General features: G+C 42.3%; 1 protein-coding gene across 4 annotated transcripts; it reads right to left on the reverse strand.

The window, feature by feature from the left end:
• Nucleotides 1-1,572: 1,572 nt before the first annotated feature.
• Nucleotides 1,573-27,104, reverse strand: TRABD (TraB domain containing). Of its 4 annotated transcripts, XM_069956106.1 has the most exons (11): nucleotides 26,913-27,104; nucleotides 15,311-15,405; nucleotides 14,674-14,728; nucleotides 12,582-12,660; nucleotides 11,402-11,568; nucleotides 10,896-11,036; nucleotides 8,019-8,129; nucleotides 7,326-7,465; nucleotides 7,033-7,205; nucleotides 4,826-4,937; nucleotides 1,573-2,953 (listed from the first exon to the last, which is right to left on the reverse strand). In XM_069956106.1, exons 3-11 carry the CDS (start codon nucleotides 14,695-14,697, stop codon nucleotides 2,773-2,775), a joined length of 1,128 nt encoding a protein of 375 aa, XP_069812207.1. In that variant the 5' UTR covers nucleotides 14,698-14,728; nucleotides 15,311-15,405; nucleotides 26,913-27,104; the 3' UTR covers nucleotides 1,573-2,772. The 4 variants fall into 4 exon arrangements, with proteins under 4 accessions (XP_069812207.1, XP_069812205.1, XP_069812208.1 ...); XM_069956104.1 differs by lacking the exon at nucleotides 15,311-15,405 and having other exon boundaries at nucleotides 26,913-27,103; XM_069956107.1 differs by lacking the exons at nucleotides 15,311-15,405; nucleotides 26,913-27,104 and adding an exon at nucleotides 13,447-13,492 and having other exon boundaries at nucleotides 14,674-14,711.
• Between the last annotated feature and the right edge of the window lie 174 nt (nucleotides 27,105-27,278).

Below are 27,278 nucleotides of genomic sequence, written 5' to 3' on the forward strand. Positions count from 1 at the left end.
AAGCAAAAAAACAAAAAACAAACAACAACAAAATTAGCACGCTCTATTTTGGAAAAAAAACAATGCAGATGCAGTTTTTGCGCCAAAGCCCAATGTGGATCCAATATGGCGGATATAAGTAAAAGTCTTCACTTTTGGTTTTGGCTCAAAAGAAGAACCGTGATTCCAGCTCTTGGTGCTTTTCCGAACAATCTGCAGTTTCTGAGACAGTGGTGTGTCAAGAATGTCCCTTGGAGAGCAATTACTCAGGAGATGTGACAGAGGCATCAGGGTGGACCAGAGTGCTGACTTGGGACTTTATAAGGTGTGTATAGTGTTTTATAGCTGTACACCCCTGCCAGGCTATATTGTTTTATTTACATATGTCTTTAATTTAGATTAGAGAAGGTCTTTAAAGGTTATGAAAGGTTTCGTGGTAACAGCAGAAAATGTGTGTCTTTGCATAGTAATGTAATGTCCATGTTATAAAAAAAAAATAAATATTTTTTAACCGAAAACCTGTCTTTGTTGCCCCTACCAGTCAGCACTCAGCTTTATATATTCAGCTGCTTTTTTACCGTGAAAGCTGAGCTCTGATTGGTTGCTATAAGAAACCAAGTTTTTTCTTTTATAAAGTTTTAATAATCTGCCCCATAGTCTCGCCTAGGATAACACTCTAGCCACCCTATCTAATGTATCTCAAGTGTTAAGAGTAAACTTCTGCTTTAGGGTACAAACACACACACCGTATACGCAGCCTATTTACTGCTGCGATACGCAGCAAATACGCAACAAATACGCAGCAGATTAGATCTAAATAACTGAACACAGCATCAAATCTGCTGCAGATCTGCTGCGTATTTGCTGCGTATACGGTGTGTGTGTTTGTACCCTTAAGCGAACAATCCATTTCAAGCACTGATTAGCTGAATCACTCATCCATAACTAAAGTATATTGTAGAATGTTGCATGATGGACATTAAATAAGTAACAAGGTTTTCTGAAACAAAGATTTTATGAGACAGACTTAAAGCGACTCTGTACCCTCAATCGGACCCCCCCCAAACCACTTGTACCTTCCTATAGCTGCTTTTAATCCAAGATCTGTTCTCGGGTCCGTTCGGCAGGTGATGCAGTTATGGTCCTAAAAAACAACTTTTAAACTTGCAGCCCTGTGTCAAACTGGCGTGGCCTAGAGTGACTATGCATTAGGCTGGCACAACCCTCCTCCCGCCCTCTTCATCATTAGAAATGCCCCAGGCAGGTATTTTCCTATTCATCAGCTGTGTGAACACTGCACATGGGCTGGATCGTTAAGGCACCTGTGCAGTGTTCACTGCAGAGGAATAGGGAAAATACTGCCGGTGGCATTCCTAATGAAAAAGAGGGTGGGGAGGAGGGACGGACAATGGTGCAAGGTTAGGGCATAGATACTCTAGGCCATGCCAGTTTGACACAGGGCTGCAAGTTTAAAAGTTGCTTTTTAGGACAATAACTGCATCAACTGCTGAACGGTCCCCAGGACAGATCTTGGATTAAAAGCAGCTATGCGAAGGTACAATTGGTTTGGGGGGACAGATAGTGGGTACAGAGTCACTTTAAAGCAACTAGGTGTTAGAAGTCCATTACTTCCCATTTTGCTACTCATTCTGTTTGAATAGTAGAATATTGTGACTAAGAAAAAGGGTATACATGGCTGCATAACAGAACAGATTTGCCTTCCAGAATCCATGGGAGCGCTGTGTCAATCCCTGTGAATTATCGGAATGGGTGTATTTGTGGTCAGGGCTTTAGAAATGCTGTAGCCTTACAAGGTGATTCTCATCTGCCTGGCTTTGCCATTGTTGCAAGTATAATACACCTAATAGATGATGGGTAACTATATGTCACTACGTACCTTTATAGTGCTAATTCACTAGAGAACACCTGCAGCACGTACACATGTATTAAGCATTAGTTAAAATATTTATTTTTAACAAAAGCAAATCTTATATGGTGTCCATTTGGTCCAAAAAGAACAAGTCTAATATCTATTAAAATAAGGCAAGTGTAAAGGTAAATCAGTAACTACTTTGGGTAGTGGTTGACTCAAATAGTCAATCATTAAATAGAAAGTGTAAATATAATGTCTGTGATACACCCTGTGGAGTATCCATCTAAAATCTTTGTGTGGTGCTCTTTTTTAAAGTGAATGGCACTACAGCGCAAACATAAAATAAAGCACATTTCTGTACCAAGGCATATTGTATAATAACGTGAAGGTGATTTGGTATAATAAACATTTGGTACAAGTGCATGACTTAAAAAGGAGTAATAAAGCTTCAATATCTATTGGGGCCCCTTGCTCATTTACCAAAATCAACGTGTGTGTCTGTGACATAGGGCTAGTGAGACTTTGCCTTCAGTAAGCAAAACATACAAATGGAGTAGATCCGCAAACCCCTGTGGTTATTCCAAATAGTCAATAGCCTCAGTTAAGAAAGTATCAGGTAAATAATAATGGAAGCACTTCACCATAAAAAGCATTTTGTGACCTACTCTTTAAAAAAAGTAATAGCCCTGAAAAATAAGCAAAGATATCTATAAGGTTGGAGTTATTTGCAATACCTATTATATTAACATTTAACAGTCTCATAGCACAACAGTTTCTGTAGAACCTACAGTAGCTGCCATGTCTAGTTCTTGCCATGAGAGGACAATGCAATTTCTTGACGATTCGTTGGATATGAACCCTGGGCCAGTGATTCAGTCAGTAGCGTAGAAAGAGAAGAATTAACATCCATAATTGGCAGTCTAAAAATTCCAAATGCTCATTTGGTTTAGTCTTTGAAGGCAATACTGTGTGGCTGGCACTGAAAGGATAAACTGGACAGTCCGCTTACCAACACAAAAACAACCGTAACCGACAAGTCCAAAAAGTGTAACTTTTGCAGTGATGGTAATAATCCTATTCAGTGTTGAGGGAGGAGGCACACTGTTGGGAAAAAGAAAATGAGAAAATACAGTACAGTCTCCAATTACAGATATAGCTTTTAAAGGAGAACTCCAGCCACAACTAAAAATCCGATGCAGAAACATTATAAAGAATGTATAATTACCCATCCCCGTAGTGGCGCATTACCACCTCTCTAACAGCCACTGGACTTCATTTTCCCTCGCTTTCCTGGTACATTTTCCCCCGCTTTCCTCAGCCAATCAGTGACTGCAAAGGTGAGCCTGAATCATGACGTTGCAGGAGCAAGCGCCAGATGAGGCTGGCCGGGGTCCGGAACCAGCGATGTGGCACTGGGACAGGCAAGTATACATTCTTTATGTTTCTGTACCCCCCTGCCTGCAGTAGATTTTTAGTTGTGTGCCAGAGTTTTCCATAGAAATATTACTCGAAAAGTATGAAGGCCCACAGCTCCATGCAGTAAAAAATAAGGCTTTATTTCATATCCTTAAAATGTAGGCATACAAGGTTAAAAACATGCAGATGCGTTTCTGGATAGAAATCCCTTAAAAGGGGTTGTCCAGCGAAAAAAAAAAAAAATTCTTTCAAATTAACTGGTGTGAGAACGTTATATAGATTTGTAATTTTCTTCTTTTAAAAAAATCTTCTATGTCATGCAGGAAATGTTTTATTTTCAGTCTGACACAGTGCTCTCTGCTGACATCTCTGGCCAAGACAGGAACTGTCCAGAGCAGGAGAGGTTTTTTTATGGGGAGTCATAGAAAACGGAGACAAAGTTCCTGCACCGGCCAGAGATGTCAGCAGAGAGCACGGTGTCAGACTAAAAATAAAAACATTTCCTGCAGGACATATAGTAGCTAATAAGTATGGACGACTCGAGATTTTTTAATAGAAATTACAAATCTATATTACTTTCTTATATAAGTTGATTTGAAAGAAAAAGATTTTTGCTGGACAACCCCCTTTAATCATGGCAATCACATAGTGCAATCTGGCACATTTATATACATAACATAATTAACGCCAATACAGACAGACACACCCCAAACGGAGCAGAACATCGCAATCACATAATTTATGCGAAAGGATATTAAATAGTCGCATGAAGCTTTATATTGTAAAGCTACAATATATTGTGACCATTTACTATCCTTCCGCATCAATCAGGTGATTTTGTTGTTCTGTACCGTTTAGGGTGTGTCTGCCAGATTGTACTATGTGACTGCCATGATCAAATGATCTCTGTCCCGAAACATTGGTGTGTTTTTAACCTTGTATGTTTACCTTTTAAAAGGAGAAGTCCGGCAATTTCTTAAAGCCCGCAGCGTGCGGTGGGGGGGGGGGGGGGGGGCGATCTGGAGGAGTTGATTACAAGTAGGAACTTACCTCTCCTTGTGCTCAAACACCCCCACCCCACACACACACACACAAAAAAGCAAGTTCTGATGACGCCATGACCCGGGGGAAAATGCCTGTCCCAGCTGATTGGCTGGCCACTCAGGCAATCAGTAAATTATTTCCTCCCTTGCTGCCAGAATTCTCCTTAAGGATACAAATAAAGCCCTCCATCATTTTTACCGCATAGAGCTGTTGGCCTTTCTACCATTTTACTCATACTTATGGTGAGTGGCCCAAATTACCTATCCACCTGCTCTGAAAATCCAGGGAGCCACTACTAAATCTCCAAAAGCACACGGTGAGCTGAACTCTTTATTGATTGCTTTCTTTAAATACCTGTCAATTTATCCATCCTAAGTGCAGTTACAGAAAGTATCTCTGTAGGAATTAATCACTCCCAATATATTATTTGAAGTGAAGAAAAAAAAAAAAAAGCTGGATGTTTTCTATGACATAGATATGGGTGTATGCCGATTGATTCGCAAACAGACTTACCTCATGATTTCCTGTATATTCACATCAGTATTCCAGTTCTTCTCAATACCAGGGACGTGTCCCATCCCGACAACACCAACAACAATAGATGGGACACTTTTTTTAGGCTCATCTACGTACAGAAAAGTGACAAAGGGTAAGTCCAAGAACATCAGTCATCAATAGACAAGTGTAAGCTATTCTCCCATTTGTGAAAGAGAAAAACAAGGTAGCTGGACAAATACAAAATTCAGGAATCAAACATATGATACAGCAACTAAAAGTAGCAAACTATAAAATTTCATGCATGTACGTTTGTGCAAAACATAACATTTAAAAAAAAAAATACTTTAAATATTTTAGTTTTTACGTTCTTTTGATCTCTTTTTAGATTCTAATGTATTTAGTGATGTGAGAAGCAATTCCTAGTGTGCAACTCCCACTTTTTGATTAAATTAGACCTATTTTTCCTCTCTATACACACACACACTCGTACTACTTGTCTCCTCAGAACTGATGTCACTAAGAGGCAGAGATTTGTGGCCTCTTTGTGCTGAGGGATGAAGTCATTCAGCAAGGCCAGATATGTTATTCTAAAAAGAGAGGGGTCCAGACCACCATGCCTATGTTCTGAGGTAAGGTATGGTTAGTTACTTAGGAATGTATCTATACCATGGTGCCTGTAATTTATTAGGCACATATATGGTTACAGACTCCCTTTGAAAGATGCCTAACTGCTAAAGGAGGTCAAGGTGACAAACATTTTGGGGGAGAATTATCAAATATGGTGTAAATTAGAACTGACCCAGTTGCCCCTAGCAACCAATCAGATTCCACCTGTCATTTTCCAAAGAGTCTGTGAGGAATGAAAAGTGGAATCTGATTGGTTGCTAGGGGCGACTGAGCCAGTTTTATTTTACACCATGTTTGATAAATCTCCCCCTCAGTGTCTACTAAGTGATCTCATGTACTTACATTTGTGTGTGTGTGTGTATATAAACATGTGGAGGCACAGGAGAATGAATTATGTTTATTGGAAAGCAAAAAAAAAAAATTAACCTGCTAAATTATTGGTTGCTCTGTGGATTATTTGTAAATGTTAAATAAAAAGTTTAGTATTACTGTCATCGCAATGACTCACAGAATAAAGTTGTAATTTTTACAATATGACCGCTACTAAGTTGTACATTATATGTATGCTTAAAAAAAAAAAAAAAAAAATAGTTGCTCATAAAGGTACCAAAGAAGACCACATCCCAAGGCTTAAAGTGACAATGCCTATTTTAAAGTGACACTGTCACCCCCTATTTGCATTTTGACTGCTCTCCACAGGTGTAAAGGGTAAATGTTACAGCTTTCATTACTTATTTTATATCACACCTCATGGTGCTTGTTCTGGTAAAAAGTCATTTTTATCACCTGTGGATTGGTATATGTGGGCGGTCGCGCCCTATGTGCCACGTCGCTCCGCCCCTAGCGCCACTTAGCCCCACCCCATCCATGACGTCATCACCACATAGGCCCCTGCTGAGGGGGTGGGGCTAAGTGGCGTTAGTGGCCCACATATACCAATCCACAGGTGATAAAAACTACTTTTTACCAGAACTAGCACTATGAAGTGTGATATAAAATAAGTAATGAAAGCTGTAACATTTACCCTTTACACCTGTGGAGAGCAGTCAAAATGCAAATAGGCGGTGACAGTGTCACTTTAAAATAGGCATTGTCACTAAGAAAGACTTTTGACAAGGCACAGGGACAAGTCAAAAGTTTTTATCGGTTGGACACTTACTGCTGAGACCCTTAAAATCAGGAAAATAAGCCAGAAAAAGTGTGCGGTAACACCTTTCACTTCTCAGCTTTCAGCAATCTCTGTCCAGCCGCTCCATTATAAGTCTATGGTGTTGCTACCATGCGCTTCTCCTCCCTCTCTCTCTCATTGGTGGAGGTCTCAGCAGTGACATAGCAAAAGTTTTTCTTACTGACAAATACACAATAATCATGGCTGAAGTTTGGGGTGTGACAAAGTGTACTTATTACATTATTCTTATATGTAAATCCAGATCTCATGCCTAGAAGCAGTAGTGCTAAACAAACTATGATAATGTTCTCTGGCCGTTGCTTGTGGGCACATTGTGAATAGCGATTAAACTGAACTCATGCTTATGAAGGTATAGGCAAAACAGCTAGGTTCAGTGCTAAAGGGATAAGTATAATCTGATCATTACTTTCAGAGGCACGAGGTAGTTCGGTTTTTTTAGCCGCTTGCTTCAACATGTAGGTGAGATAAACGTCTCTCTCAGAGACTATAGTGCGGTGAAGGTCAGGAAATTCACCAATCATTTCGGCCATCATCTGCTCCAATAAATCCTTCTGCTTACATTTCTCCACATCATCCTCACTGAAACAAGAATTTCAAGACAGAATTACAATTCAGGTGACATCTACCACATGATGTCATCATCTACTATATTATATTATACGGTATTTATAATGTACATCTACAATGGAGACCAGGTACCTGATGGGGTCTGATAATGAACAAAGGCCCCAGGCGAGCTTCACCTTCTGCCAGAATGAAAGTGCAGCAATGGCTCTCTTGAATGTTACGGGAATAGGTCTGTCCCCGAGGTGAAATTTGCAGAAAGGCACTTTGCTGGCCTGCAATTACCAATTAAATAAACACTTAGTAACCACATTAGCCTTAGGCTGGAAACTGCAGTTTTTTTTTTTTTTTAAATGCCTCTGCAGTGCAGAAGTGGATCCAACAGGAAAGAGTCCCCCCTTTTTTCCATCCCATTTGAATCTACTTCTGGCTTTGGCACAAAAACTGCAGAGGCATTATTCCAAAAAACTGCCGTGTGTGTTTCCAGCCCTAAGGCATTCATGATATTGGAGAAATAGCAGGTGTCTAATGGGGGTACAGTTATGTGTCTATGGTTGACACATCCTATATCAGGACATACAATAAATAGACATACAAAATAGTGTGGCAAGTGTTTGGCGGTCAGAAAAGAGCTTACAGCAAAACACTTCAAAAATAATATAATCTTGTATCTCAAGTGTGTATTTTGAGAACCCCAGAAGGACAAAGTTGTGATGAGCATGTAAGGAAATGCAAGAACTGCATCAGTGTTAGATTTATGTTGCAAATATACATGTACACTAGCTAGTAAAACTAACTGTAAAACTGAATCAAGTGTATTAGTCTTACCTCTTTAAAAGCCTCTCTGAACTCCCCACCAGGAGCCATTCCTAACTGTTCAGTGATGTGAGCAGACACCTTCAGCAGAAGCATTTGCATGAGACCGGACATGACTCCGTTCTGGCACAAGTATACAAAGATGAGGGAAGTTAGGAACTCTAATAAAGCAGGAACCACTATTATATATATGTGTGTGTGTGTGTGTGTGTGTGTTTGTGTATATATATATATAGGGATGTAACCACCAATGTAGCAGCCATAGCAGCTGCTATGGGACCCGCCGCATCAGGGGGCCTCTTTGCCAGCTCCTGCAATACACTGGGTCCCCTGAGCTGTCATAATTTGCACTACCAGGTGGCCAAGTGGGCCTCCTGGGTTCAGCAAATGTCCCTTTAACTGCAAGCACTCCTGATGAGTCATAACTGAAGTTATGAGATAGATATACACAGAAAATTGAAGCAGCACTGCTCCGTAATACAGTGGGTGCCAGCAGACCTAAGTCTTGACTTACAGACCGTAGTAAATAGCAATGAGATAGTCCACGGCACTCCCAGGGTTAACGGTGAAATAAGTGGTTTATTCAAATAAACATGGTACAGCAATCCAACACACGCAACGTTTCTGTAGCCTCACGCTACCATTTTCAAGTGTTTGAATAAACCACTTATTTCACCCTGGGAGTGCCGTGGACTCTCTCATTGCTAGATAGATAGATAGATAGATACACACTCAGACAAGCATGCCTGTATTCTAAATGGATAGAAGAGTTAAGTCACTGCCAGACACTCGTTGATGTCAACTGACATTGAGCGAGATTTGGGAAGCCCCATACACATGAGATGTCAGCTCATCCTGCTGAAACCATTGGGTGTAGCAAACTTTAATGCGTATGCCTAATTTAAAGGGAATCTGTGAGATGCAATTCAAGTTCCAAAATGCTTTCTTTTGGCAAGGAGACACATGGTGCCTTTTATATGGGAGCACAGCTGGATATAACTTAGAAAAAATACTCTTATTCTATAATACAAAGAGTCAAAAAAGTTTTAAGCTCCTAAAGTGTATCAAGCTGTAACACTCTCCTAATGGTGCGTTTACACAGGCAGATTTATCTGACAGATTTTTGAAGCCAAAGCCAGGAACAGACCATAAACAGGGATCAGGTCATAAAGGAAAGACTGATATTTCTCCTCTTTTCAAATCCATTCCTGGTTTTGGCTTCAAAAATCAGTCAGATAAATCTGCCTGTGTAAATGCACCATTAGGGCGGGTTCACACTACGGAATTCTCGCGGACAATGTCCGCCCGCACATCTGGGCGCCTTTCCCCCGGATCCATAGACACCATTCTATGGGCCGGTGTATTCCGCTATACGCTGAAAGAAGTGTCATGTCACTTCTTTTAGCGGATCAAGGAATACGCCGGCCCATAGAATGGTGTCTATGGAGCCGGCGGAAAAGCGCGTGCCCGTGCGGGCGGACAGCTGACGGAATTCCGCGGACATCGTCCGCGAGAATTCCGTAGCGTGAACCCGCCCTTAGGGTGGGTTCACACTACGGAATTCTCTGGGCCGGCCGGCGTATTCCGCGATCCGCTGAAAGTAGTGACATGACACTTCTTTCAGCGTATAGCGGAATACGCCGGCCCATAGAATGGCGTCTATGGGGCCGGCGGAAAGGCGCCCAGATGTGCGGGCGGACAGCTGACGGAATTCCGCTAACATTTTCCGCGAGAATTCCTCAGTCCGAACCCACCCTTACTCCCATCACTGAACCTGCTTGGGCTTCCAGGTGTCAATCATGCAGGGGGGGGGGGGGTAAGGCCTTACTGCTTGTAGCTATTCAGAAACTTGAGAACGCCTCTTTCACTCTTTACACCAGGGAATGAAAACATTTTTCTACATCTTGGAAGCACAGCTAGATATATTAAAGAGTCACTGTCGTATTTCTTTTTTTTGCAGAAATCAATAGTCCAGGCGATTTTAAGAAACTTTGTAATTGGGTTTATTAGCCAAATCTGCCATTATCTGCATGTAAAAAGCCTTTTCCCAGGTCCTCCCCTCCTTCCTCTTTTTCATCCACTCTGAAAAATCTGAAAATTGTGACTTGTTGCAGGAGTCGTACCCTGTGTGCTCTAGGGAGAGGGGAGGGGGGAGGAGGAAGGAGGGAGTTAGCCGGCAGCAGAAAGCAGATAACAGAGGATCACAGGCACGGAGCTGGGTGACAGCTGTAATCCGAGCTCAGACAGGTCACTGGTGACTGTCACAGGAGATATCCCGTGAGGGATTTGTAGATTAACTCTTTGTTGTCCTGTTTTGGTCTTTTCTTTAGCTCTCTCCATAGGAGAACAATGAAGACAGGGGGGAGAGCTTCAAACTGCTTTTTCATGATAAAAATGCATTTTTCGGATAATAAACCCAATTACAAAGTTTCTTAAAATCGCCTGGACTATTGATTTCTGCAAAAAAAAAAATTCACGACAGTGACACTTTAAAGGTACCATGTGTCTCTTTGTCCTGTTTCTGCAGTTTGGAACTTAAATTATAGCTGACAGATTCCTTTTAAGACACAACTTTTAGATATACAAAAAGGTAGTTTTGGTATATGTTCTCACTGGGGATTTTTCTGTTGGAAAATATGCATCAGTGAGGCATACCCTTAGAATTATGCTGTGTAACGCTCCCATCTACCTGGCACATGGTGACATGGATTTCAAACACATCAAATAAAGGAGGGGAAAAAAACAACATGCCATAATTCACAGTGCAAATGTTACATGCATATCACACTGTTTTAGGATTGAGACAAAGAATACATGTGGAATATATTCAATGTGAACATAGCCTTTAAATCACACTGAAATACAGGATGCTGACTCTTTCAGAAATACCTGCTTAATTGCTTGATGAAGTTTTTCCAGGTTTATTTCTTTGGCTTCTTTGAGTAAAGTCTCTTCATCCATCTTTAACATGGACACACGGTACTGACACAGTTCAACTACTACGACATCTGGCTGAACCTCTTGTATTGTCTAAGAAAAATCATTGAAGCATGATAAAAAAAAATCCTCTTACAAAGTAAAGGTAATGAACATTATTAAATACACAGTAAGTAATAGATACAGTGTAAATCATTTCACATTAAACAGCATTTGATATAGACCACTTTCACATGGCAGTACTTTGGTCACTATTGTGCATCAGTATTCGTTTCAGTGTAGGTTCTACTCCTGCCTAGGCTCACAAATGCTGACCAGAACACTGCCATGTGACAGTGGCCATTAGCCGATCAGAACTCCTATGAGAATCTTAAAACCATTTAGAGATCTAAGATTCAAACACAAAGCATGAAATGGGGAAGCTGCACTTCCTCTTTAGAAGCTGGTCTGGCTCTTACCTTTACCACATCTTGTTTACTGCTGTCACTAAAGTGCGCTGTGCCCACGATGTACACTTTACTTCCCTCCTCTGTGCTCAGTTCAGTCACTGTTTCTGGGAGGGATGGGAACTTCTGCCTTTTCTTCATTTTCATCTCCCAAAGTATCCGGAAAGCATCAGCATCCGCTAAATTAATAATATGATAAAACATGAGAGAAAGAGCCACAACACATGTGGCAGAATGAAGGCAGCATGTACACCATGTATAAAGAGAATTATTAATACTCTTCTGGCATATGGGCAACATCAAAATCTCTGCAGGTGCCCCCAGCAGCCTAAATGGCACCATTCCCCTTCATGCCCTGTAGTGAGCTGCATGGATTCTAGACCTTTTGTAAGTCACAAAACTGGCATCAATTACTTGATAAATGCCCCAAGTTATCCAATAAAAGTGTTTTTTTAAAGTAATATTTAGAAGCCTATAGAGACAAACAGAAAAAATGCGGCTTTAAGTAAATTGCCTGGTAAAGCCATTAAGTACTGGTGTATTATTTTAGACAAGGAGCAGGCTGTACTTGAATTATCTTAGTCTATGTTCACACAATGTATTTTGAGGCTAAAAATATTTTTGTGTACAAGCAAAATGAGAGTCAAAGTTTTATGGGCATTTTATGCAATTAAAGTCTTTGCTAGAAATTCTTAAAAGTTCCAAAGTGTTTACATGAAATAACCACTGCACAAATGTGTAACGGTAGAGGTAAAATTGTCCAAACCAAGTACCACACACTTATTATAGTTGGTATAATTACAGCCCAAAAAATTAAAGTACATGTGAACAGCCAGCCAAGCATTTGCAATAGAATATATTGGGAAAAATCAGACCAAGTACATTTTACTGGATGCCTCTGCTGTCCCCTACAGCAGAAAAAAGGTATTCCAAGGTATACCAGACCCACATAAACTAAAAAGGTGCTCTTCTGGCTACAATTGGGTAAAAGCAAGCCTATAGATACCCTGTAGATTTGACAAATGCAATGTAATCTTTCCCAGGCCATCCTGTGTCCTCTGTCTAAATAAGGCACAAAGCTTCATCAGCAATTTACCAGAAAAGTTGGGAGAGATCATCAGCAAATGAAACCTCTTGGACATCAAATGTAAAAGAAAAACAGAAAAAAGTATTAAACCCATTGGATACTGACAGATGTTGTGCGGTAAATCCGAAGAATCAGGCGGTCCATCTTCTGCTGTTTCCGATGCTGCCATTATCTCTGCACCAACCTGGCAAATGCAACATGTCATATGTTTAAAACCATCTGTTACAGTAAAATTATTATTATTATTATCACCATTGTTTGCAGGGCCTCCTCTATTCATTGCAGTGCAAAGCCAAGTAGGGTAACTTCACATTCCCAGATCACAGAGGGGAGATTCTGAATTCAGGAACATTCTGAATGCAGTAGAAGCCATGCCCCTATTTATACCCAATAGCTGTGCAATACTACACTTAATCCTGGCAACATTGCATGGCTTTTGGGAAAGAAAGGGGGGCATGGTATCCACATATGTGCAAACCTAGCCTCAGGGTGTGTTCTCACATTCACATGTTTTAGATGCAGTTTTTAAAGTCAAAAAAATGAAATTCAATTAAAAAATGGGACATGGGAACAAGCCCTAAAAAGGTACCCCATATTGTTAGCTACCTGAAGACACAAGTAAGTTACACTTTAAAGAAGGCCTGTCACCCCGGCTGCCGGGGTGAAGCCTGCCCGACCCCCAGTGGAGCCCCTTATACTTATGCCCCTCTCAAAGTCCCGGACCCCATCCCGTCACCAAGAAATCCCTGTCGGAAGCCGTGCACGCTCACCAGAGATGAGTCTGACGCCCATAGAGAATGACTGCTCCAGTCAAAAACGTGTTTATAATGCACTAGTGTGAAACTGGCCTTAAAGCGTCACTGTCGTTATAACTTTCCAAATGAACAGTAGGTGTGATATAAAGAAAGTTTGCAATATACATTCATTATTTTTTTTTTGTTCTCATGCTGTAGGACAAAGCTGAACTTACCAGAAATTCAGATCCAGTCTCCTGAAGGCAGATTTTCTGACTTGTGCTGGTAGAAAAAAAGAAAAGACTAAACACAGAATTCTGGCCAGTACAGAGAGTCACGGCTCAATGTGTCCATCAATCACATGACTGCCTTCTCTCTGTGAGCGCTCAGATGGCCTGGGATACACAAGACTTCCTGTTTTCTGACTGTTTCCTCTTTTTTGAGAAAAAAAAAAAAAGTCTGAAAACAGGAAGTGCCGTGTTTTCCATAATGACTAAAAAAATAAATAATGAATGTAAATTGCAAACCTGTTTTATATCACATGAACTGTTTATTTAGCTTTTTAAAGTTATAACGACAGTGACCCGTTAAGTGTAGTTGTGGATTTAAAAGATTTTTAAAAACCTGCCTGGTTTTGTTAAAATAACCTTTCAGAGTGGTGACAAGCCACTGAGAGTCCCTTTCAGGGTGCACAGCTATTGCTCACTCTCTCCATTTCAGGGTGCAGGACCAGGACTGAGCTGTTTGCCAGTAGTACACCCCCAGGCAGTTTCTCAGTTACCCAACATTACACAGCCCGTGTGATGGCCGCATATCACAGACTGAACACTAAGCTCTAACAGGACTCCCTACACCAAAGCTTATGATGCAGTCAGCTCCTGAATGGCCTACACTACTAAATTGACAAAGCCGTGTCAATTCAGCAGTGTAATGCTTCGGCCACTTGAGTGCCCACTGCATCATAATGAACTATAATGTAGGCAGCCCAGTCAGAGCCAAGTGTTCAGTCTGTAATAGGCAGCCATCACATGGGCTGCACACACGTGTGAATCCAGCCTTAAGCCTTGTTTCCACATTTGTGTTTTTGCTGCATTTCTTTTGATACGTAATCAGAACCTAAACTGTCTGCCTGGTCTGTAATGTAATCAGTAATACCGGGGTTAACAGATTGTTTATAACAATGATAGGCTTGCTAAATCATGCCAGCTGCTACTTATCAAGCAAATATAAAAAAAAACACATGCATTTTCTCTGCAGTTCTCAAACACAAATGTGGAAACACAGCCCAAAGTGGTAAGCCATGCTCCAGCGTGCAAACATCACTTGATGCAGCACTGACAGCAAAGCACTAGCACTGTGTGTCAGAGCAGCCCGAAGACACCAATGCCACTTCTTATAACATTCTTATATAAAAGACAGATTAATTCAAAATGCAAATACTGTTTAAAATAGGACCAGCTTACCTCCTGGGATTGGCCGTTCTGCATCACCAGGTGCTTCAAGTTACACCTCTACCTGCTAAAGCCAGAAATACAACAGTCAGAAGTGTGCATTATTTTTCTTCAGGAAACAAACATGCTATACTCCCCTCCTGTGGTTTCCTGTAGCTGCAGGATGCTCCCGGTCCTCTGCCATTCTTTGCCTCTTTAAAGGGGTACTCTGGGCAGAAGGCCTTTTTTTCACTATGGCCAGAGTAAAAGGGGATGAAAGCAACATCTACTCACCTCCCTGGTTACAGAGCTGGGGTCTGTGTCACACTGCTTAGCTCCCCGGACACTTCATGGCGTGATACGGCCTTTGAGATATGTAGTTTCAAGTCCACTCAACCATTCAGCAATAGAGGCGGGACCCTGCTGAATGGCTGAGCTGGCTTGAACAGTCACATCTTAAGCCCCTTCTCTGGCCATAAATTGTCTGGAGACGCATGAAATGGACCCCAGCCCTGGAACTGGGGAGGGAAGCATATGGCGTTGCTTTCACACACCACTGCCCGGGCATAGTGAAAAAAGACCTCCTGTCCAGAGTACACCTTTAAAGTTTCGTGTCAGTCTAACCCCACTGGACCTACCCACTCAACCAATGTCCACATAGGTGACATACCTCAGTTACTGACTGGCTGGCTGAGCATGCAGGCCTGGAGGGGTCAGGAGGAAACAGCGGAGCACAGAGCACTGGTGTGGCAGCTGTGGGAGGACCTGAGGAGGGGAGTATAGCACGTTTACTAATTTTACACCAGCCCCATCCCTGGAGAAACTTTTTCTTTACCCCAGACAACCCCTATTGAATAGAACCTTTATTACACCTAAGGACAACAGACCAATGTTTGTTAGTAAGTTTCCTAACCATTCATGCTGCTCATAGACATATGATGAATGTCAAATGTGATATTTAGAGGCAGCTGTTTGTCCCGCTATCTCTCAAAGGGGTTTCCAGGTTTATAACTACAGCCGATTAGTCAGATGTGTGAGCAAAATTACATTACACTCCTTTATACACAAGCTGTCAGATTTAACAAACCATCTAAATACTGATACACACGTTTTTGAAACATCTGCGTTGGTACAGTGTCCCACCATATGGTGCCTCCGTACAACACTATTAGGAAGCAGGAAGGCACATGATTTCCATACCCTCAGTTTCTGAATGGAGCTGCAGCGCTCATGCTTGACCATTTGAGCGTTTAGAACACTCTCGGCATGCCAAGTGAGCCAGTATTACTGTAGCTCCTGTAGATAGGTGATAAATGTGGGAAAACTTGAATGAAAACTGTTGTTAAACTGTGGTATTGAGCAGAACACATCTGGTAGATTTAGCTGGCCTGCCTCACCATGGCATTCTGGCCTCAATAGAGGAAAAAGCACCAGGCAAAAAGTGCTCAGGTCACGTCCACACTGTCCCCAGTACCAGATAGGTGCAGGGAGCTCTGGTGCTGTTTTTATGCAATTTCTGAGAAATCAAAATTTAAAAACGCTGTATGCTTCTTACCAGGGACTAGTAATGGGGGAAGAAAGGTGACCGCTTCTAATCATGCTGTCCTCATCCTTCTTCCTCCCTGCCACACTAGATTAATGTCCCTTCATGTAGAAAACATTATCCAAAGCTCCATGGCGATCAAGCCTGACTGGGAGGGAGAAGCGTGAGGGGCACTAGGAACCTGTAGTATGCACTTTTTCCCTGGTGTTTTTTTATTCTCCTTGGAAGCTAGAATGCCATTGTGAGTTCAGCCAAAAAAAAAAAAAATACAGAGGCAAGGACCAGTATGTAGGACATGCATATCAATAGTTCACTCATTTCACATGTTCGGGAAGTCAAACCAAGGGAGCACCAGCACTGGGCTACTGAGCTAGAAGAGTTTTAAACTCAGAAGTATCACAGAACAAGTCCCAGTAGTACCATGTCCCGAAGAAGCGGCAAGAACGGTCATAGAGCTGCGCCATGAGATCCTCCATTTGCTTTATGTCCTCCACCTTGCACAACCACAGAGATGGTAGGGGAATGAGGGCAGGTAGCATTGAACAAGAGTTGGAGCACAGAGTGGCAGTATGTTTTGAGTGGGATATTGGAGATGTGTAAGAGGAAGAATGGTGGAGTAAAAGGAGCCGGGTAATCTGTGAAGGTAGAGGCTCCCTCCAGGACAACTCCAGAATGAGTGAATGAGAGTGCTCGTTGTACCCTTATTCTTAAAATAGGCCATCAATATCCCATCAAGAGGATACAAGTAAATGTATAGACCTGCTCAATCAACACATCAGCAGTGGAGTGACACAGACACTCCTGAGGAAGCCGGGTGGCCAGTAGAACACGTGGGGTGCTCTGTCCCTACTGACCCCTTTTCTTACAACCTTTAGTAGAACCTAACCATTTTGTGTTTTTGACCTTCTGTTATATGATTTATCTGTACTACTGCAGGGTCCTACCACATATCGTGTTGTGGGGGTTGGTATATGGGGTGCCTTGTTCCTACATTAGCAAGGCTAGGCATTTTTTACTTTTAACCTTGACGTGTTTTGCATTTAGACTTGCTGTACCATGTCTGACTTGTATAATGCTTTATAAGGGCCCGTTCACACTGTGGAAAACAGGTGGAAATTCTGTGCGGAATCCCCGCCGCAGACTCCGCTCGGAAGTCCGCCTGTCTCACGTTATGTATAGGGCGCCTCCGCTCTCAGAATTAACGTGTGAACAGGCCCTAAGGATTGTTTATGTGCAGCTGCTTTTTCCCCTTATACCAGTCCGTAAAAGCCTTGTTAGGGTGCCTTTACACCTACCGGATCCGCAGCGGATTTTCATGCTGGGAGTCTGCAGCGAAATCAGCTGCGGATCCTGTACTGTGAAGCTCGATCGAAGCATAATCTAGCTTGCTAAAAGTCCCCCTTTAAATTGTCCCTGTGATTTTAACAACTTACAATATGTACTAAAGAAATGTCAAAAGTCTTTATTAGTTGTGGTCTTGGGTGTTTAGACCCCTTAATGACCATAGGCCAGAAGCAGAAACAGACTCCGGCAGCAAGACAGAAATGGTAGCAAGCCAAGGAGTAAAAGGCTTAACTCAGCGCTTCCCCCAGCTCTAATGATCGTTGGGGGTCTAACAACGGACCACACCGACTAAAATTCTGACATTCCTTTAACCGCGTGTATAAGGTTTTTGTTCACAAGTGAAAGAAAGATAATCAGCTCACCGATTGTTGGCACTCTTCAGTGCTCCGGATCCACACCTGGCTGGTGTGTGCCAATGTATACAAGGAAAACAATGATCCAGCACTTGCGAAGAACGTTGCCTTTATTTTTCATTGCAAATCAAGCATGTGATACACCATAGTGCAGGGACCCCACAGGATTCAGACGCGTTTCGAGCGCATGCGCACTCTTGTTCACTGATAATCCCACCCCACTACATTCCTTCCTTAAATCCCTTACAACCAGGTGAATTGAATAACAGTGGGAGTGAATAAATGAACATAGGGTGTGCTGTTGGTGTAGCCACCACACTCAGCACTTCCATTTACAAAATATATATACACAAAAGTAAACAGTAAAAACACTTTCGGATAAACAGACAGACGAGTAAAGGATGGACATAATAGTAATGAATAATAAATCCACATATTCTTAGGATACCAATAGATATATACATGGGAACATGGATGTGAAAACATCCATACAGCTTAAGTTGCAATAATATTTATTTATATTTATATAAGTGTATATGCAAACTGTATATCCCTGTATAAATCCTAGACAATTCCAAAACATACCTGTTATGTACTAGTAAGTAAATGTTACAATTAGATATGTGTGGGCAGTGGAAAATACATGCCAACTGACTATAAAGTCACCATATAGAAAAAACGCTCTTCATTGCATAAGTGTGAACAAGGGGCATGTTCATAAACATAAACACAAACATAACATAAGTGAGATTACACAAGGAGACACGTAACTAATAGAAATGATATATGTATATGTGTATGTGTGAGGGAAACTAAAAGGCAGCAACTAATAATATAAATAAAAATAAAATTAATAATGAAATAATAATTCCCGGCGTATGTTCATGCCCTCAGGGGCACGTGTGCCCAACATAAATTGCCAAAAAGCTTCCCGATCTCGTAATCGTTTATGTATATCACCCCCTCTTGCCAAAGGCATAATTTTTTCAATGCCATAAATTACAAAAGGTTTACAGTTAGAATGGTGACAGTTGATAAAATGTAATGATGCACCCGATTTATTTCTTATTGGATTCCCGGTAATGTCATTGAGATGTTCTAGAGCACGAACCTTTAATTTTCTGCTGGTACAACCAACATATTTGATTTTGCACAATGTACACTCAATGACATATACCACATGTGTGGAATTACAATCCATATGTTGTTTGATAGGGAAATGTCTGGTGTTGGAATTGTTGCAGAATGTACTGCAAACTTTAGCAAACGTACAAGTGCGGCACGGATAAGTGCCACACTTAAAAAAGCCAAGTCGTTGCAACCATGTCGGGGACCTCTTATCTGATAGAACCAAACTAGGAGACAGTATGTCCCCAAGGGTTTTAGCCCTTTTGGGGACAACTGCACAACCCTGAGCCAGTAATTCTGATAACTTATCGTCCTCCTGCAAAATGTGAATATGTTTCTTAATGATGTATTTTATACTATTAAAAAGCGGAGTATATGTAAGTGACAGTACTGGTTTGGAACAATTTTTTTGTTGATGTTTGTTAACTGTTGGTTTATGTTTGGATTGAATTAATGTAGAACGGTCTTTCCTGGTGACTATGTTACGTGCTCTACTGCAATGGAAGTCAGAATATCCTCGAACTTTGAGTCTATCCTCCAAATTGCAGACCTCCTGCTCAAAAATGTCACTATTGGTACAATTCCTCTTGATACGGGTCATTTCACCCACAGGAATGGCCCGTATAGTATGAGGTGGGTGGTTACTATCCGCTCTGAGTAATGTGTTACCCGAAATGGGTTTGCGGTAAGTGGAAAATTCTATTTTGTTGTTGGGTGATCCCTGTAACTGTAAATCCAAAAATTCTATACAATGTTTTTGAAAATTATGTGTGAATCTCAAATTATAATTATTGGAATTCAAATAGGACAAAAACAATGGTACGGAAGATTCATCTCCGCTCCAAATGATAATGACATCATCGATGAATCTCCCGTACCATTGCAGGCAAGAAGAAAAAGGATTAGACACAGAAAAAATATATTGTTCCTCCCAGAAAGACATGGTGAGGTTAGCTAATGAAGGGGAATGTCTAGCCCCCATTGAAACCCCACTACATTGCAAAAAAAATTTTCGGTCAAACATGAAAAAATTATGGCTCAACAGAAAAGAGGTCACCTCCATGATGAATTCATTAAGTTCAGTGGTGTACTGGCCATACTTTTGTAAATGAAATTGGAGGGCATGCAAAGCCACTGACCACGGAATAGAAGTATACAATGACGTGACATCACATGACAGCCAGTGCCACTCTGGCTGCCATGTGGTGTCACTAAGTGATGTGAGAACGTCCCTAGAATCCTGCAGGTACCCAGGAACTCGCCTGACCAGTGGCTGTAATAAGCCGTCTAGCCAAGCAGAGAGTCTCTCCAGCAGTGACCCTGTGCTGGACACTATGGGGCGCATGGGGGGCGGTAGGATCCCCTTATGTGTTTTTGGTAGTGCATACATGATAGGGGTGATGGGATTCTCCACTATAAGATAATCTGATTCTTTGTTACTAAGTATGCCCAAATTTACACCGTGCGCTACTATTTTGCGTAACTCTTGTAGGTATTTACTGGTGGGATTAAATGTTATGTCATGTATGCACTACCAAAAACACATAAGGGGATCCTACCGCCCCCCATGCGCCCCATAGTGTCCAGCACAGGGTCACTGCTGGAGAGACTCTCTGCTTGGCTAGACGGCTTATTACAGCCACTGGTCAGGCGAGTTCCTGGGTACCTGCAGGATTCTAGGGACGTTCTCACATCACTTAGTGACACCACATGGCAGCCAGAGTGGCACTGGCTGTCATGTGATGTCACGTCATTGTATACTTCTATTCCGTGGTCAGTGGCTTTGCATGCCCTCCAATTTCATTTACAAAAGTATGGCCAGTACACCACTGAACTTAATGAATTCCTCATGGAGGTGACCTCTTTTCTGTTGAGCCATAATTTTTTCATGTTTGACCGAAAATTTTTTTTTGCAATGTAGTGGGGTTTCAATGGGGGCTAGACATTCCCCTTCATTAGCTAACCTCACCATGTCTTTCTGGGAGGAACAATATATTTTTTCTGTGTCTAATCCTTTTTCTTCTTGCCTGCAATGGTACGGGAGATTCATCGATGATGTCATTATCATTTGGAGCGGAGATGAATCTTCCGTACCATTGTTTTTGTCCTATTTGAATTCCAATAATTATAATTTGAGATTCACACATAATTTTCAAAAACATTGTATAGAATTTTTGGATTTACAGTTACAGGGATCACCCAACAACAAAATAGAATTTTCCACTTACCGCAAACCCATTTCGGGTAACACATTACTCAGAGCGGATAGTAACCACCCACCTCATACTATACGGGCCATTCCTGTGGGTGAAATGACCCGTATCAAGAGGAATTGTACCAATAGTGACATTTTTGAGCAGGAGGTCTGCAATTTGGAGGATAGACTCAAAGTTCGAGGATATTCTGACTTCCATTGCAGTAGAGCACGTAACATAGTCACCAGGAAAGACCGTTCTACATTAATTCAATCCAAACATAAACCAACAGTTAACAAACATCAACAAAAAAATTGTTCCAAACCAGTACTGTCACTTACATATACTCCGCTTTTTAATAGTATAAAATACATCATTAAGAAACATATTCACATTTTGCAGGAGGACGATAAGTTATCAGAATTACTGGCTCAGGGTTGTGCAGTTGTCCCCAAAAGGGCTAAAACCCTTGGGGACATACTGTCTCCTAGTTTGGTTCTATCAGATAAGAGGTCCCCGACATGGTTGCAACGACTTGGCTTTTTTAAGTGTGGCACTTATCCGTGCCGCACTTGTACGTTTGCTAAAGTTTGCAGTACATTCTGCAACAATTCCAACACCAGACATTTCCCTATCAAACAACATATGGATTGTAATTCCACACATGTGGTATATGTCATTGAGTGTACATTGTGCAAAATCAAATATGTTGGTTGTACCAGCAGAAAATTAAAGGTTCGTGCTCTAGAACATCTCAATGACATTACCGGGAATCCAATAAGAAATAAATCGGGTGCATCATTACATTTTATCAACTGTCACCATTCTAACTGTAAACCTTTTGTAATTTATGGCATTGAAAAAATTATGCCTTTGGCAAGAGGGGGTGATATACATAAACGATTACGAGATCGGGAAGCTTTTTGGCAATTTATGTTGGGCACACGTGCCCCTGAGGGCATGAACATACGCCGGGAATTATTATTTCATTATTAATTTTATTTTTATTTATATTATTAGTTGCTGCCTTTTAGTTTCCCTCACACATACACATATACATATATCATTTCTATTAGTTACGTGTCTCCTTGTGTAATCTCACTTATGTTATGTTTGTGTTTATGTTTATGAACATGCCCCTTGTTCACACTTATGCAATGAAGAGCGTTTTTTCTATATGGTGACTTTATAGTCAGTTGGCATGTATTTTCCACTGCCCACACATATCTAATTGTAACATTTACTTACTAGTACATAACAGGTATGTTTTGGAATTGTCTAGGATTTATACAGGGATATACAGTTTGCATATACACTTATATAAATATAAATAAATATTATTGCAACTTAAGCTGTATGGATGTTTTCACATCCATGTTCCCATGTATATATCTATTGGTATCCTAAGAATATGTGGATTTATTATTCATTACTATTATGTCCATCCTTTACTCGTCTGTCTGTTTATCCGAAAGTGTTTTTACTGTTTACTTTTGTGTATATATATTTTGTAAATGGAAGTGCTGAGTGTGGTGGCTACACCAACAGCACACCCTATGTTCATTTATTCACTCCCACTGTTATTCAATTCACCTGGTTGTAAGGGATTTAAGGAAGGAATGTAGTGGGGTGGGATTATCAGTGAACAAGAGTGCGCATGCGCTCGAAACGCGTCTGAATCCTGTGGGGTCCCTGCACTATGGTGTATCACATGCTTGATTTGCAATGAAAAATAAAGGCAACGTTCTTCGCAAGTGCTGGATCATTGTTTTCCTTGTATAAGGTTTTTGTTACAGGGCTACAAGTTACATGTGTTACACCGTAGGAACTGAAAGGAAATATGAGCTGGCTCACAGACAGAACTAAGCCAAAACATAAAGCAGAAGTGAGCAGTAATATAAGTACTCTAAAGGTATGTTCACACTGAGGAATAGGTGAGGAATTTCATGCGGAATCCATGCTTAATTTTCTGGGTATTACGCTTAAAATTCGGCCTGTAAAATATGTATAGAGCTATATCCAATCGTGTTCAATAGGATTTCCACTCTGTTGTTCACACTGCAAAATTTATGTGCAGAATGGTCCTCCGCAGATCCGCTTTGGCGTGTCAATTCTTTGGGCGGGTTCCGCTAGAGAAATCCCATAGAAGTAATTGAGAGTTTGAATTTACTCTCTTTCTCCTTGCATTCCGTGCCTATTTTGCCAGAGCTGAAGAAGAGGAAATTTCAAACAGAAAACTTTCCTCTTCAATTCCTTGCCTCTTCAACTTCCACAGAGCTGCCTGACTACTATTTGGGGGCATGTATTGGACATAATGCGTATTTGGAGGCACAGAGCTGCCTGACTACTATTTGGGGGCATGTATTGGGCATACTGCTTATATGGGGGCACAGAGGGGTCTCGGTTACTGTGTGAAGTGACACAGATGAGGATTTGTATAATGATGAGGATAATGCTGCGGCACAGAGGAGCCTAAAATGTTTGTCTCCATGATGGTCTAAATCAGAATAAAAGAAAAATTAATGCAAAAAAACATCACCTGCAATTCATGCAGAGAAGAAACCCCCTGTGAGTCTTGTGTTGAGTATTGTCTTATGTTAATGTTTTTGTTGTTGTTGTTGTTGTTGTTGTTGTTGTATGTGGTATTACAGTTTGTCTCTATTCACATCACTAGAACTGGGTTGTAATACCACACACAACCTGAGGACTAGGATGGAGCTCTTTATCAAAGAAAGTAGCCATGTCTTTCCTGGATAACCGATTGGCTGATGGGGAACGGGGGGAGCCGGGAGGTTCACATTGCCACGGCACAGAGCAGGTAATGTATGCTTCGGGCCGGGGAGTTAAAGGGGCCGGGTCGAATACAGGCAGCGGAATGCATATTCGCAGTGTGAAATCCGCTGCAGATCCGGTACGTGTGAAGCTACCCTTAAAGGGGTTGTCCAGCGAGAATCTTTTTCTTTCAAATCAACTATTGTCAGAAAGTTATATAGATTTGTAATTTACTTCTATTAAAAAATCTCAAGTCTTCCCATACTTATCAGCTGCTGTACATCTCTCTACTGATATATGTGGCTGAGACAGGAACTCTCTAGAAAGGGAGAAGCTTTCTCTGGGAATCCCCATAGAAAACCTTACTTGGTCTGGACAGTTCCAGTCTCGGACAGAGATGTCAGCAGAGAGCACTGTAATAGCACTGTGACAGTGTAGCACTGTCAGACTGAAAATAAAACAACATTTCCTGTAGTACATACACTCACCGGCCACTTTATTAGGTACACCTGTCCAACTGCACGTTACCACTTAATTTCTAATCAGCCAATCACATGGCGGCAACTCAGTGCATTTAGGCATGTAGACATGGTCAAGACAATCTCCTGCAGTTCAAACCGAGCATCAGTATGGGGAAGAAAGGTGATTTGAGTGCCTTTGAACGTGGCATGGTTGTTGGTGCCAGAAGGGCTGGTCTGAGTATTTCAGAAACTGCTGATCTACTGGGATTTTCACGCACAACCATCTCTAGGGTTTACACAGAATGGTCCGAAAGAGAAAAAACATCCAGTGAGCGGCAGTTCTGTGGGCGGAAATGCCTTGTTGATGCCCGAGGTCAGAGGAGAATGGGCAGACTGGTTCGAGCTGATAGAAAGGCAACAGTGACTCAAATAGCCAACCGTTACAACCAAGGTAGGCAGAAGAGCATCTCTGAACGCACAGTACGTCGAACTTTGAGGAAGATGAGCTACAGCAGCAGAAGACCACACCGGGTGCCACTCCTTTCAGCTAAGAACAGGAAACTGAGGCTACAATTTGCACAAGCTCATCGAAATTGGACATGAGAAGATTGGAAAAACATTGCCTGGTCTGATGAGTCTCAATTTCCGCTGCGACATTCGGATGGTAGGGTCAGAATTTGGCGTCAACAACATGAAAGCATGGATCCATCCTGCCTTGTATCAACGGTTCAGGCTGGTGGTGGTGGTGTCATGGTGTGGGGAATATTTTCTTGGCACTCTTTGGGCCCCTTGGTACCAATTGAGCATCGTTGCAACGCCACAGCCTACCTGAGTATTGTTGCTGACCATGTCCATCCCTTTATGACCACAATGTACCCAACATCTGATGGCTACTTTCAGCAGGATAATGCGCCATGTCATAAAGCTAGAATCATCTCAGACTGGTTTCTTGAACATGACAATGAGTTCACTGTACTCAAATGGCCTCCACAGTCACCAGATCTCAATCCAATAGAGCATCTTTGGGATGTGGTGGAACGGGAGATTCGCATCATGGATGTGCAGCCAACAAATCTGCGGCAACTGTGTGATGCCATCATGTCAATATGGACCAAAATCTCTGAGGAATGCTTCCAGCACCTTGTTGTATCTATGCCACGAAGAATTGAGGCAGTTCTGAAGGCAAAAGGGGGTCCAACCCGTTACTAGCATGGTGTACCTAATAAAGTGGCCAGTGACCAAGTGACCATTGCTATAGTACCAGGGATGGTGGCTGTGCGGGCCCTGTATATGGTCACCATTGCTATAGTACCAGGGATGGTGGCTGTGCGGGCCCTGTATATGGTCACCATTGCTATAGTGCCAGGGATGGTGGCTGTGCAGGCCCTGTATATGGTCACCATTGCTATAGTGCCAGGGATGGTGGCTGTGCAGGCCCTGTATATGGTCACCATTACTATAGTACCAGGGATGGTGGCTGTGCAGGCCCTGTATATGGTCACCATTACTATAGTACCAGGGATGGTGGCTGTGCAGGCCCTGTATATGGTCACCATTACTATAGTACCAGGGATGGTGGCTGTGCAGGCCCTGTATATGGTCACCATTACTATAGTGCCAGGGATGGTGGCTGTGCAGGCCCTGTATATGGTCACCATTGCTATAGTGCCAGGTATGGTGGCTGTGTGGGCCCTGTATATGGTCACCATTGCTATAGTACCAGGGATAGTGGCTGTGTGGGCCCTGTATATGGTCACCATTGCTATAGTACCAGGGATGGTGGCTGTGCGGGCCCTGTATATGGTCACCATTACTATAGTACCAGGGATGGTGGCTGTGCAGGCCCTGTATATGGTCACCATTACTATAGTGCCAGGGATGGTGGCTGTGCAGGCCCTGTATATGGTCACCATTACTATAGTACCAGGGATAGTGGCTGTGCAGGCCCTGTATATGGTCACCATTGCTATAGTACCAGGGATGGTGGCTGTGCAGGCCCTGTATATGGTCACCATTGCTGTAGTACCAGGGATAGTGGCTGTGCAGGCCCTGTATATGGTCACCATTACTATAGTACCAGGGATAGTGGCTGTGCAGGCCCTGTATATGGTCACCATTGCTATAGTACCAGGGATGGTGGCTGTGCAGGCCCTGTATATGGTCACCATTGCTATAGTACCAGGGATGGTGGCTGTGCAGGCCCTGTATATGGTCACCACTTCCATCACATCACATTACTAGGTCTGATGGGATCACACTGCCTCTACACGTGGACCTTCACTTCTACATAGTAAACTTGGGTTAGTTGGGCTCCAGGCTGAACATCATACACATCACGCAGCACGTCATCTCTACTCCAAGGAACAAGCTCCTGCACTATACCGCCGCAGCACCTGTGGCCCGTCACCACCAGATGCCACTTCCATATGGAACGAGCAGAGACAGCACATGAGAGCGGAGCACATAACACACTCACTGAAGCAGGCAGGGAGAGAAGTAGTGGAGCTGTCCTCTGGATTCCTCTCCTCTCACTACGTGTGATCCCCGGGCAGGCACTCAGCTGGAGCTAGAGCACGGCACAACATGCTGCACTAGTCATCTCTCCGGAGGGGAGCCAGGAGCGGCGGCAGCACTGCTTCATGGGACCTGTAGTCTTTACTCGGAACGGGCCCTCATCCTTCTCAGGCATTATCTGTTAGCCAGAACTTCAATACCCAACATGCCTAGCGGCGCAGTCTCAGCTGTAGGGGAGCCTCCAGTTAGAGATGGTGCTGTCAGCAGAACTTACAGCCAATCAGAAAGTGAGCCGGACTAGTGGAGTAAATGGGCGGAGAGATGTAGT

Source organism: Dendropsophus ebraccatus, chromosome 1 (assembly GCF_027789765.1).
Source record: "Dendropsophus ebraccatus isolate aDenEbr1 chromosome 1, aDenEbr1.pat, whole genome shotgun sequence".
NCBI lineage: Eukaryota > Metazoa > Chordata > Amphibia > Anura > Hylidae > Dendropsophus > Dendropsophus ebraccatus.